At 41.9% G+C, this 14,756-nt stretch overlaps 1 protein-coding gene across 1 annotated transcript in view; it reads left to right on the forward strand.

Annotated features, from left to right (window-relative positions):
• col21a1 (collagen, type XXI, alpha 1) overlaps window positions 1-14,756 on the forward strand; it is a 104,312-nt gene that overhangs the window by 28,909 nt on the left and 60,647 nt on the right. Inside the window, 3 exon segments of the mRNA XM_084322121.1 lie at window positions 2,481-2,558; window positions 8,136-8,219; window positions 12,210-12,272. Coding sequence (XP_084178247.1) covers window positions 2,481-2,558; window positions 8,136-8,219; window positions 12,210-12,272 — 225 coding nt within the window.

Consider the following 14,756-nt stretch of genomic DNA (forward strand, 5'->3'; position numbering starts at 1 on the left):
CGCGAGTGTATCAGAGAAGGCTGGCGAGCGGATAGCCGTCCACTAGGTCCTATTAAGTTCTGCTTTGTTTGGCTCTGTTGTCATTGGCTGCGCCACAAAGACGGAATCTGCAATCAATCACGATTATGCTCAGTTTATAATCCGCTCCGCGGTACCACTGCGCTGCATAGTTTGCGGTCATTTTAAGCCAATTACTGTATTACCGGCAATCGAAACGCAACGTTTTTTTTACACCTCTAAAAAGTTATGGTGAAGAGGAAAGTTCTCCTGCAGCCAACGCCGCCTGCTGCCAAACGCTTTAAGGTGGACAAGTAATTACACCCACTTACTTAGTTACAAGTACAGGTACTGTATGTGTCTCAGAAAAGGACTACTGGCCCCACAGAATAGAGTAGAGTAGAATTTCAACTTTATTGGTGAAATGTGCCTGTGGCTTCACTGTGGTCGAATTAAAACAATAATGATAAAAAAATATAATAATAATAATAATAACAGAAGAGGGAAAGTACTGTACTGGAAAGTACTATACTGGTTCACCGCATAATATATACCTAGGCTATCCTCACCTGTCTGTACTTACCTGCACATAGTCTTTACTATGTAATTTACTATATCTATACCTGTACACTACTCTTACTAGTTACACCGCTGGCCAGTAGTAGTCATCACATCTTTATGTATTATATTACAACTCTGTATACATACATCTGAGTAGCACTATTACTTAGTGGTACTCATTTGTATATTTTGTACCCAGTTCAACCACCTGTACATTGTATATTGCTGTTGCACTTTACTGTTACATTTTCACTCTGGTTGGATGCCAAACCTCTTTTCATTGTACTGTACTTGTGCTGTATGATGACAGGCAATACATTTAAATCTAAACTAATCTAATTCAAATTTGGGATTATGCTGAACACAGCAGGAGATTAAAGTCTGTATGACTTTATAAATTAGCATTATAGCCGTGACAGATTCCTTCGTTGTTTACAGTAACACAATACAGGTAGCCTACCTGTCAAAATACATTATGTTGACCGCAGGTTTTATGTTTCATGGTTTAGGCTCAACACCAGTAAATAATGTGTTAAAGCCACAGTAGGCAACTTCAGAGAATGAGCGAGAGTGAGAGAGTGAGACTGAAATAGAGCAAAGCTCTGTATCACTGTTCAAACGAAGGTTTCCCACAGACTCCCAGAGGCACCAGCAGGTTTACACTGCATTTTTCGAAGGAAATAATAAAACATATTTCCCAGCCTCTGATTGGCAGGTGGTATTTTTTTTTGACGAGGAGCGCCATTGGTGGTCTTAGTTTCCTGGGACCCCGGGAACAACCATTTAGCATCCCCAGGAACAACCATTTGGCGTCCCCAAGAACACGTGGTTGTGATTCTGTGGTAGTGTGGTAGTGAAAGGTTAACCTTCTGTAGTGTGGTAGTGAAAGGTTAACCTTCTGTAGTGTGGTAGTGAAAGGTTAACCTTCTGTAGTGTGGTAGTGAAAGGGTTAACTGTCTGTAGTGTGGTAGTGAAAGGGTTAACCGTCTGTAGAGTGGTAGTGAAAGGTTAACCTTCTGTAGAGTGGTAGTGAAAGGTTAACCTTCTGTAATGTGGTAGTGAAAGGGTTAACTGTCTGTAGTGTGGTAGTGAAAAGGTTAACCTTCTGTAGAGTGGTAGTGAAAAGTTAACCTTCTGTAGAGTGGTAGTGAAAGGTTAACCTTCTGTAGTGTGGTAGTGAAAGGGTTAACTGTCTGTAGTGTGGTAGTGAAAGGTTAAACATCTGTAGTATGGTAGTGAAAGGTTAACCATCTGTAGTGTGGTAGTGAAAGTGTTAACCCTTTGCAGTGTGGTAGTGAAAGGGTTAACCCCTTTTTCAGTGTGGTAGTGAAAGGGTTACCCCTTTGTAGTGTGGTAGTGAAAGTGTTAACCCTTTGCAGTGTGGTAGTGAAAGGGTTACCCCTTTGTAGTGTGGTAGTGAAAGTGTTACCCCTTTGCCGTGTGGTAGTGAAAGGGTTAACCATCTGTAGTGTGGTAGTGAAAGTGTTAACCCTTTGCAGTGTGGTAGTGAAAGGGTTAACCCTTTGCCGGGTGGTAGTGAAAGGCTTACCCCTTTGCAGTGTGGTAGTGAAAGGGTTACCCCTTTGTAGTGTGGTAGTGACAGGGTTAACTGTGTGAAAGCTGAAAGATTACCCCCAATTTATTATATAAATGTATCTAACTTAACCTTTTCACCGCCACACGACAGAAGGTTAGCCCTTTACTATCACACGACCGACGGCGATGCTCCATCATTAGCATCATTAGCTCATTAGCTAATGCGGAGCTAATGATGCTAATAATGGAGCATCGCCGTCGGTTGTGTGATAGTAAAGGCAGGGCTAACCTTCTGTATTGTCACAGTGAAAGGGTTAACCGGCTGTCGTGTGGCAGTGAAAGGGTTAACTCTGATCCATCTTTCCATCTTTAATTGTCATCATCAGTTTGAGATTCAGAAGCTTCGCATCTACTGTGACCCGGAGCAGAACACGCGCGAGACGGCGTGTGAAATCCCTGGAGTTGTGAGTATTAACGTTTGGCTCCGTCTCTCTCTCTCTCTCACTTCACTACCTAGGAAGGAACCTAGTTTGATATTTCCACTTTGCCGTTAGCTTGTGTAACCTGATTGTCAAGTGAAAATAATATATAACATTATATAACAAAAGATATATAACAATATTTTGTCTTCTGAAATGCACTGTGTTTTGATTAGATTTCACCATCAGTACCGGCGATACACATTATATAACACAAAATAGTGTAAAAGAATTGTGATCAAGTTGACTTTCATTTTTCTTTGTGTGTTTTTTTCCCCCAGTAGTGTGTTGTATCGGAGCATATCGTTTTCAGAATGTCAATTCAGCATAGATACCTTTCTTCTCATGTATAATACAGATTCTATACCTAATGCAATATGGTAGAGGGGCTTTTCCTCTACTCGAAGTGTATCGCTCACAGCATTATTTTATTGTCTTCTGGCAATATTAAACTTGGTTTGTGAAGCAGCGGCCAACTGCTGCGTAGGCTTGGCTGTCGCCTTAACCACTAACATATAATCCAGATTACTGTTTGCAGTACATGGTTGCTGGATGTCAATATGGGGAGAAACAAAGAGAGGGGGCCAAGGATACAATCGCATGCCAAGGGCTCCGCTCATAGAATTAGAATCGATAGAACGGTCGTTTCTATTCAGGTCGATCATTTTCCAATGGTAATTTCTTTGGCCTATAGTCCACCTTTGATATAGATGCCTTTTCACAGAATGTTTGTAATGTCCATTTGCCCTCTCCGTTTGCAAAGCAAATGGTTCCTTTGTGCAAAACAACAGTTGCTATGCGGCGCTGGTGATGTATGAGAAATATTTCGACAAAAATGTAATGCGTTGGTGTCTTGTTACTGGATCTTGTAAAACGGTCACAGTGGAACAGTAATATTGTGCTTTTCCAATGTTTCACCTTCTCCTCCGCCCGCATAGAAACGAGAGGTTTAAGTGGTGACCAGCACTTCGCACAGGAAGCCACGTTAGAAGAGAGACACAAACGACACAAACATTCCGTGCAAATAAGCCTCTATATTGTTCCCGTGGAACGTTTAATGTTGTCATGGAAAAGCATTGTTGGTTTGGTGCATGAGACCCAGAAAAAATATCATGAGTTTTTTTTTATTCTTCACTGGGAAAGTTGAGAGCAAACAGTTTTAAACCCGTGTTTTAAGCTCATGTTAGGGGTGGGAGGCCCCACGATACAATATTATCATGATACTACAGTCACGATATTGTAATATCGATATATTGCGATTTATTACCTTTTTTTTCAACTGCAAATTATGTCCCCAATGGAATGTCCCCTTTGTCAACATCTGATATATATATATAAAAAATATATACGTCATCTGTTTTATCTAATAAGATAACGTTTTTGTTTATATATCGATACTTATAATATCGACACGCAAAATATCATGATGCATGGTTTTTTCCCCTCACCCCTAGTCTTTATGGGTATGATGGGAATAATGATCCACCTGTCTCTTAGATGTTATCCCCACCAAGTCTTTCAAAGAGGTTGTTTTAGAGAAAGTCGTTTTAACCAAATATTATAATTTTTAGACAACAATATTTTTGAGACATTTCACTCTGGTTTTAGAGGTTTATATAGCACAGAGACAGCACTTGTTTAAGTAACAAATGGCCACCTTTATATATATATATATATATATATATATGGTATAGAGCATTATTGTACATGCTATCATAGGTATACAGGTGTACAAGTAAGTATATAGAGGAGTTATATGCAGGTATTTTCAGACAAATATGGGTAAATATATTTATATGCAGTAAATAAAGATATAAATGTACATATGCGGTATATACAGCACTGTACAGAGATACAGGAGATTGCGCAGTTTTAATCCTTCTAGACCTCAGCCTTTGTTACTGTTGATAAACAATTTAAATTGAATGCCGCGGGTGTCGCCAGGCTCGAGACCCGTTCATCTCCCACTGCTCCAGCTGAACTTTCTCCTCGTCATCCTCTTCAGGACATATCACGGTGGGGTGCCCCAAGGTTACATTCTTGGTCCAATTCGCTTTTTTTGCTGTACGTACTCCCACTCTGCCTCCTACTCTGTACGCATCTGTTTTGTTTCACTGCCATACTATACCCATTTATATCTCCCACTAAAACCTGACAATCCAAACAGCCATGACACACTAAAATGTGGTATCAAGTACTGGATGTGTCAGAACGTTTTACAGCTCAACGATTGTGAAATAATCGAAATAATTGCATTTGGCCCTCCCGGCGCTAGAAGCATTCTTCAAAGCAAACTAGGTTGTCTGTCTTCGAATGGTAAACCAGTGGCCAGAAACGTTCTTTCAAAATTTATTTTAAAGCGCAGCTACAGTATATTGCTGAACTTTTAACCCCTTATGAACCTGAGCGCAGCCTGAGATCCTTGCGAGGAGCACTTCTAACTGTTCCATGTTCTAGGCTCAAGACTAAAACCTGACAACATTAATCCATCATAAAACAGAGAGAAAACAGACGGGAATGTATTGCTGTCTGTCTGTTGGTTTCTTTCTAAATCAGAACCTAATGTAAGAGAGTTCATTCCCTCTAAACTTTTTTGTCCTTCAAAATGGACACAAATTTACTAGAGAGGGACCAATCATCAGCCCTGTCCAACAAACAGATACTCCTTGTTAATTAATTAATTAATTAATTAATTACATTTATATAGCGCTTTTCTAGACACTCAAAGCGCTCCCCACAATGTAGGGTGGAAATTGCCTCCTTCGCCACCACTGGTAGCACCCAACCTTGGGCTACGCAGGCTCAATGGCTGCCATACACTGGCACACATCACTACTACACAATGGCTGGACGGCTCAGGAGACAGGGATTGATATCAGCCAATTAAGGGGAAGGGATGATTAGGTGGCCTTGATGTCAGAGACCTGATTGGGAATTTGGCCAGGAACGTCGGGAAACCCCCTACTCTTTACAATAGGCGTCCTGGGTTCTTTAACGACCGGGATTCAGTCAGGACCTCGGTTTAGCGTCTCATCCGAAGGACGGCCCTCGCAGCTATACGGTGTCCCTATCACCATAACAGGGGCATTGTCACTGACTAGTCCAGAGGACAGAGTGACCCCCGCTGGACAACAACACCACTTTCCGACAACAGCCTTGACCGGGGCTCGAACCGGTGATCTTCCGATCATGAGTCCGGAGCTCTACTCATGTAGCCACACTGCCGGACAAATCTTTTTCAACACTGTTAAAAAAATATGAAAAACAAGAGGAAGACGGAAAAACACAACGGGGTCCATGTAGCTGGGCCCTACAGGGCTACAGGTGACTGTGCATTTAGGCCCCAGGGCACTGGAGCAATCTGCTCAATGAACTCAGGATAGACAAATCTTAAGACTTAAGACTTGCATCATAAATGTTTCATTGACATTTATTTTTTAGTGTTTTAATTTTTTAAAGTTTGTTTTTAGGGTTAGGGTTAGATTTTGGCACCGCTGTGCTCCGGTCACAAGCTCGAGGCAGAAGCCTGTGGTTGTGATGATCATTTGAACGTCCTGAGTCTCACGCACTGCCCACAACAAGGCTAAAATGACTCATTTTCATGACAACATGAACATTCCATTGAAGCTGTTAAAGGAAATTACCACTAATACACTGGGAAAGGCCGGTTCTATCCAGTACAATTCTGTGAATCCTGTTTCTCACTCTGCATGCTTTTTTCTATGCTCTATTGACGATAAGTTGTGTGTTATAGCTTGTTGCCATGTGCTCATATAGGTTGCTTTTATAACATAATCTCGCACCTTTTGTTTTCAGGGGGAAGTGGTATGTATGTATTTTATCTGACGGCTTTGCTCGCTTTCAAAGTAACCAATAGTTTCATGTTCAACGCATGAGGTAAGGCAGTGCTTTTTTTTTTCATTTTGTTTTGCATTGTCCAAAAAGAAAAGCTACTTTTAAAAGAGACTTGTGAGAAAATAGCACACTTTCTTTTTATAACTGCAACGATATTATAAACTGCACTTCAGACCATGATTTAAAATGGGAACACATCACTCAGTCTAAGATTTCATAGGCATTAATCCCACAGTTTTAGGACAGAAGTCCAACCAATGATCATCCATATATCTTGGAAAGCCGGAGACCAGAAAGTCTAAGACGCAAACCTGTACAAGCTGCTCCGTAGATGATGAAAACCTGTACAATCCAAACCTGTACAATCCAAACCTGTACAATCCAAACCTGTACAATCCAAACCTGTACAATCCCAAACTGCTCCGTAGACCATGAATGGGAAACTAACCTTATGGACTCTGGTTTCTATACACATAATACAACACAAATACTGTTTTTATTATTATTATAATTTTTTTTTTACAGCATTATTGTAAAAAATCAATTACAGCATAGCAGTGGCAAAGTGGTGTAGTTTAGTTCTGAAAAATCCCCAGACAATCCCCACTGGGTGGTCTTCTGAGTTCCTTCTCTGAGGAGCAGGGCCTTGAGTATGCCTCTTCCATGACAATACAAGTTCAAATCTTCGGTCTCTCTTGTTTCTGGCTTTTGACACAAGTTGTTCATGTTAGCACACATAGGAACAGTGTGGATTGTTAAATGGAGCGGTATTCACCCTCAAGTCCTCCACGTCGTACAGACACCCTCTGTCCATTCCAACCCTGGGGTAAAAGAAAAAAAATCTGAATTTCCACGTTGGACGCAGACCTCTGTAAGGTACACGGATAAAATACCAAAACACATACACCAAATTCCAACCTTGGCTTAATTTATGAAAATATCCATCAGCCCCAATGCGCTTGGCGCCCTTTAATAAGTAAAGCACATTGTGTACCCTTTTTTACGAGTTATAATTTATCCAACACAGTGAAGTGGAACATTGAAGATTTAGAAGAGCGTTGGGTTGTATTTGAAGGATGACGTGCAAAAAGGGGGTCAACGCGTAAACTGCCCTAATATGTCAAGAATTTTGTTCGTGTAAAGTAGTTTGTATGAAATACATATTTTGGACATCCCTCTGCAGACCCATAATATGAACAAATGGCTTACGATAAAAAAAAATAAAAAATAGACATCTAGCGACTGAATAAAATGTCTTGCACTTGTAAGCGCGCGGTCCAGATGGGAGATTCATCACGCAAACCCAAAAAGGATGATTAATTGTGCAATTTCTTCTAATAAATATGACGGATTGCAGCGGAGGTTACGTGGCTATTGATGACTAAACCGGCTTGATTCCCACCTCACAACCAAAGGATAGTCCTTGAACCCACCGTGAACACTGGCAACGACCGAGGACATGTTGCCGTCCCGCCGCGAACCCTCTGTGAACATCGCCAGAACAAAGTTGAACATGGCTGCTAAAAGACAAGGATGGAATGCATTCTCGTGCCACAGGCCTGACAGTAGTTGCTCGCCAGCTGGAGATATAACACTGATCAACTATAGTTCTTCCACGGGGTGTCCTGGCTAGAACACAGCTGCACTGCACACCGTGTCGGCTGTTGATGTTTTCTTTTATTCATGTACTTATTTGGTTTGTTACAGTGCGCCAACAGTCCCTATGACATTGAACCCACTCCAGAACCCTGCGCTTGTCCTCCCGGACCCCCCGGACATCCAGGCATGAAGGTCAGTCGTTACAGCCTTACTTACTTAGCATCTGTTTATTATATTGCATATGTAATGGCAGAGTATTCCATTTTCTTGGACATGTTGTTAAAATTCCTGCTTATTAATGACGTGTGCATACTTCAACTATAAATATGGAACATGTTACTGGGGGAGGCAGTAACCCTAATCCTATAACCATAACCATAACCACCGGTTATTGAAGCCCAGAGCCCTGCCGGCACATTCACATGTCAACTCTTCCCTCCCCTGGGAAGTAAATTGTAATATTAACTGGGAGACAGAACATGTGTTGTACACACTTGTTAATTCATTAAGCGTTTTTCCTGCATAGCTGAGCCCAAAGGAGTACCTCAGACGAAGAACCATACACCGTTTTAGCTTTTCAGAGGAACAATGTTTTCAAACGTTATTATCTCTAAGTTAAGAGTGTTGTGTTGAACAGTAGAGGTTGAGTACTTTACTATCTAAATATGGTAAGTTACAGTGTTGAGTTTACTCCACTTTACTTCCGGCCCATCGGGATGCGTGAATATTTTAGGCAACCAACTTGTGTTCAGCGTTTCTCTGATTGGCCTTCGAAAGAACTTGAGAATCAGGGCAGGCGTTCTATCGCCATGCTCTAAGACAAACTCTAACCTTAACCAACTTTGAAAGAGCGTCTAAGCTTAACCAGTGTAGAAACTTGCGGTCCCACGATTGGCGCACATGCCACATGACCAGAAACGCGCGTGGCCAATCAGAGACGCGGAAACAAACATTTGTTGTCGAAAGTATTCAGGCGTCCGGGCCTGCGTACAGTAGTTAAAGACTATCAAGGTTGAGTCGTTTTCTTGTGATGTATCACATTTACACTCCAAGTAATTTAGATTTACTTCACAACTGAAAAATACATGGGCTGTCCAAAGAAATACTAGAAAATGGATTTATATGGTTTCAGACAATTCTTTTTTTTGTACGGTGCTTTGCAGACACAAGAACCCCCCCTGGCATTTCCTGAAGTGTAATATCTCTGTTGGCCAGGGTGTGTTTCACTCTGGCTGACCAGTCGATTCTTTGTCTTCCCATGCGGGAGACCTGGGGGTTGTGTTACAATGACCACATTTACACGCACACCAACGTCCCATTAATATGAGTATTTTTCCCCCCCCCCGCTTTGTATCCTGCTTACAATAACTTTATTTATTTATTTAGTTCATGAGAAGCTTTAATAAGATACCTGGGATATGGCGATATTAAATGGGGGTAATGGGACATGGTGCAAACAAACTGAAACAGAAATTCTACTGAATCAACATAATTATCCGCACACTGGCTCCCAATACTTTACACACTAAGAAGCAATGTTTTGACCTAACAAGGCCTTTTGGTTTTTTTAGTCAGTAAAGCATTGGGAGCTGTAATCCAATGTGCAGTCTTCTCCTTTAAAGGTAGAACCTGTAATGCCGTCAAACAGTGACTTATAGGCAAGGGAACCTCTCTCATTGCTGCGCTTTGTTTACATTTCTTTCTTCTGGTTGATGTGTGGTTGAATTGGGTATATGGGAGGGGTTTCTTCCTACTGTTGGCCACACCTCAGGCTCTGAGGCAACACAAACAGCCCCCCCCCCAGACACATTCTCTCAGAGTCACTATTCAAGGAGTCAACCCCCCGATCTTAACAATGTATGAATCAATTATCTTGGGGTCGACTCTCCACCACTAGCACTCTGTGGTGTCCCTGGAGATGGGGGTTTCTTAGTGTACCGGAGTAACCCTGTCACTAATAATAATAATAATAATTCATTTAATTTATATAGCGCTTCTCAATAACCCGAAGTCGCTGACAGTAGTCGGGAGCAGGGGTACAAACAAAGAGGCGAAAGCAAAGAAACAAAACAAAACAACAAAGAAACAAAAACAAAGGAACATGAGACCATGGGGGGGAACGGGGGAGACAGCCTGATGGCACAAAAAAAAAGACTAGAGACATATCGATCAGGTTGGAGGGGAGGGGGGGGTTTAGGGGTGGGGGGGGTTGAAGGCAAGGGAGAACAGGTGGGTTTTGAGGCGAGCTTTGAAGGTGGAGAGTGTAGGGGAGTCTCTGATGGACTGGGGGAGGGAGTTCCAGAGTCGGGGTGCAGTGCGAGAGAAGGCCCGATCTCCGAAGTTTTTAAGCTTGGATGTCGGGACAGTGAGGGAGGCAGTGGAGGAGGACCGGAGGGAACGGGTTGGGCGGTAGGGGAGAAGGAGATCAGTCAGGTAGGGGGGGGCCAGGCTGTGGAGGGCTGTATAGCGGTCGTCTGGTTCCCGGTTCAATTCCAGCTCCTCCCAGCTCCTCCCAGCAGTCTGTCGAAGTGTCCTTGAGCAAGACACATGACCTCTAACTGCTCCTGATGAGCAGACGTCGGCGTGTGAAGTTGTAAATATTGTTGGATAAAAGCGCTATATAAATGCGTTCCATTTACCATTAACAATACAGTAACATGTGCCTGGAGCAAGGCAGGGCTTTCCCGGAATGAGTAGGCCGGCGGTTTGTCACGTTTCTGCGGTGGTGGAAAAGCCACCTTCGACTCAGCCTTGACTCCTCCTAAGGGGCTGAAACATGGCTTTAATTCAGACAGTTGGAAGGCAAGCAAGCTGTTTGGCCCTCGGTATTGACCGAATAATGGTAACCGCGCTCCGCCATAAAGGCCTTTACAAAGTACCTGGGAGATAATCACCTTAGCAACAAAAGCCTTTACAAAGTAGCCTACCTGGGAGATATATTACCTTAGCAATAAAAAGCCTTTACAAAGTACCTGGGAGAGATATTACCTTAGCAACAAAATGTCTTTACAAAGTACCTGGGAGAGATATTACCTTAGCAACAAAATGTCTTTACAAAGTACCTGGGAGAGATATTACCTTAGCAACAAAAGCCTTTAAAAAGTACCTGGGAGAGATATTACCTTAGCAACAAAAGCCTTTAAAAAGTACCTGGGAGAGATATTACCTTAGCAACTAAATCATTTACAAAGTACCTGGGAGAGATATTACCTTAGCAACAAAAGCCTTTACAAAGTACCTGGGAGAGATATTACCTTAGCAACAAAAGCCTTTACAAAGTACCTTGGAGAGATATTACCTTAGCAACAAAAGCCTGTACAAAGTACATGTGAGATATATTACATTAGCAACAAAAGCCTGTACAAAGTACCTAGGAGAGATATTACATTAGCAACAAAAGCCTTTACAATACCTGGGAGAGATATTACCTTAGCAACAAAAGCCTGTACAAAGTACCTAGGAGAGATATTACATTAGCAACAAAAGCCTTTACAATACCTGGGAGAGATATTACCTTAGCAACAAAAGCCTTTACAATACCTGGGAGAGATATTACCTTAGCAACAAAAGCCTGTACAAAGTACCTGGGAGAGATATTACCTTAGCAACAAAAGCCTTTACAAAGTACCTTGGACAGATATTACCTTAGCAACAAAAAGTCTTTACAAAGTACCTCTGAGAGATATTACCTTAGCAACAAAAGTCTTTACAAAGTACCTTTGAGAGATATTACCATAGCAAAAAAAAGTCTTTATGGGACAGAACCTTACATGGTTGCGGCATGTTTGTGTTTATAACGTCAGAGCAAAGGCTTTTACTGCGTTTGGTAAAAGGCTGCGAGCGCAACTGGTTTGCAGATGTTCCTTTTCCAAGCAGACGTATTGCTTGAAATTCCAGAGCAGATTGTAGTTAGTAAGATAAAGCTTGCTCGATGCGGCTTATGGATTTATTCGACACTAATTAAGTCGACACTCTACAGTTGAATCTACAGGTTGCGTCTAGCCAGGGACATTGTTTTGTTTTTTATTATGATGAATCATTTCATGGTGCTTTGGATCTGGAGTCTTTGCCAATATTGCCAACGGCAAACTAATTAAACCAAAAAAGGTTCTCTTTCAGTGGCATGATTCATAATTGTTATTACTTTTCCGTCATTAACATACTTCTCTATGTTCCCTCCAGGGAGGACAAGGAACCACCGGTGACCCTGGTCAGCCTGGATCTTTTGGTGCTGATGGTAAGCCTGTGAGTACAGGTACTACATAGTTAACTATACAAGCATAACCACCACCACCACCACCACCAGCACCACAGCACATTCATATAACGCCACGCCACAGGTCCAACAGCCCATTATTCAGAAAAAATTTCCCACTGGACCAAAAGCCCATTAGTCTGACCATAGATATCTATAGAACACTAGATAGCTTAAGGCGGAGTCACCAGCGTCACTGAACCGCCGCCATCTTGTGAGGGTCAGCCTTGAGTGAGAGTGAGTGAGCTGCACAGACAAAAATACTCATAACTCGCTGAAATATTGACGGATTTACAAACGGGTTGGTTTGCTATAAACATCAAAGATGTAGTTATGATACTGCATACTTATAAAAAAATTAATTTAAAGATGTATTTTTTTTTACAAACCGCTTGAATCATAGCCACGTTAATAATGCTTGTAATAAACCAAACCGTTTGTAAATCCGTCAATATTTCAGCGAGTTATGAGTATTTTTGTCTGTGCAGCTCACTCACTCTCACTCAAGGCTGACCCTCACAAGATGGCGGCGGTTCAGTGACGTCGCTCTCCATTGGCTGGCAGCGCGGGCAAGCTATCTAGTGTTCTATATATCTATGAGTCTGACAGCCTGTTATCCTGAAAACAAAAGCCCATTAGTCTGACAGCCTGTTATCCTGAAAACAAAAGCCCATTGTGTTGACGTCCCATTGTTCTGACTAGTTAGAAAGGAAGCCTGTTAAGCGAAGGAAGCCAGCAGCCCATTGAGTCATTTTGCCCTTAATATCTTAGTGGATTTGACATGAAGATACCGTGTACGAAATGTTTGCTTTTTATCGTGCCCCATTGGCAAAACATTTCAAGGCTTTAAAAATAGATACAATTAAATAAAAAATTATTCAATAAAAATTTACAAAACACAATATAGAAGGTAGTTAACAGATGGCGGAGAGAAGTCAGGAAGCGAGGTGTGGCACAGCAGTGGTAAGAATTTTATTTAAACAACACCGCCTCTTAAAAACACAAATAAATCTGTTAAACAACCGTTACAAGAGCCAAAAAGACCTGTGATGAACTAGATCTGAAGAAAAATGATCAGAATCTGTCAATGAAACAATAATGCAGTGTGGACAGCAGCCTCTGGAGTGGAGTGATACGCTGCTGTCCGTGGTGCTGAAACTGGTTTGGCTACGCCGCTGTCCGTGGTGCTGAAACGGGTTTGACAAAACAGGTCTTTGTTCTTCTCTCCCCAATTAGTTTGGCAGCAATAAACGCTGCTTTTATATCCACTCTTTCAGACACTGTAGGCTCATTTGAACCTAGAGAGGATGCACAGCTATTGCCATCATGAAACTATAAGCTGCTGTTTGAATGACAGGAGGGAACTGCTTGATCTTAATGAGATGTATTTTACATACTACAGTAAGTGCCATACAAACCAATCAAAACAGATAGTGACGTATTTACAGATCACGAAAGTCTTTGAAGTGAAATCCCTGCATATTCAGCACCATGGACAGGGCCTGTCACAAGAGAGGCGGCGCAACAGCGCCCATGAGCAGACAAGACGAGGCGGGCAGCGAGTCCAAGGGTGTTTAATAAACACGAGATACAAAACAAGGAGGGTACATAAAAAACGACAACAAAAACAAAACCTCTCAGTAATAACTGGACGGGGGGGAAAAGGGGAAACAAAATAGCTACCACTAAACATTAATAACAAGAACATGAAACACTGGGAACACTCACATGCATCATCGAACAATGGACTGACACAGAGATCCCAAAACAAGAAACTCAAATACACAGGAACAAATGACAAACGAGAAACACCTGGGATGATTACAACTGGAGGGGAAACCAACTGACAACGAACTACAAGAAACACCACAAGGAACTACAACTATGGACGGCAACACAATCAACACCAGACACTCATGGGACAAAACAAGCAGACTACAAACACTAACACTAAACGGAGAACCTAAATACAAGACAGTACCTTTAAACTAACAGGGGGACATGAAGAAGAGCGAGAGAGAGAGAGAAAAAGGGAGAGAGAGAGCAAGAGAGAGAGATGAGAAAGAACACTAAGGGACAGAGAGACAGAGTGTGTTTTTCTTTGCTTTTGATTGAAAAAACAAAGGCTGTTTGGACCGATGGGCAGTCCCCCATACAAGCACCATGAGGCTACTTAACACCACAGGGATCCATGTGTCCCTTTGACATGGCATTGGTACAGTGAGGGCAACGTCTTGCCAGGGACACATAATGAGGAGACGGAACACTCCAGGAGTTTTTAATGGACAAATCTGTGACACTAAAGACGGCGGCGACAACAAAGCAACACTTACTACAAAACAATGAGAAAATAATTAAACGTGGTGACATTTTATGTTGAGTAAAATCATAATCTACTGCATTTTGAGGTGAAATGTGAGTTTTAAAGATGAAAATAAACTATCTCTGCCAAAAAGGCTGGGAATCTCACAGTG

This window comes from Notolepis coatsorum, assembly GCF_963971535.1.
Source record: "Notolepis coatsorum genome assembly, chromosome: 9".
NCBI lineage: Eukaryota > Metazoa > Chordata > Actinopteri > Aulopiformes > Paralepididae > Notolepis > Notolepis coatsorum.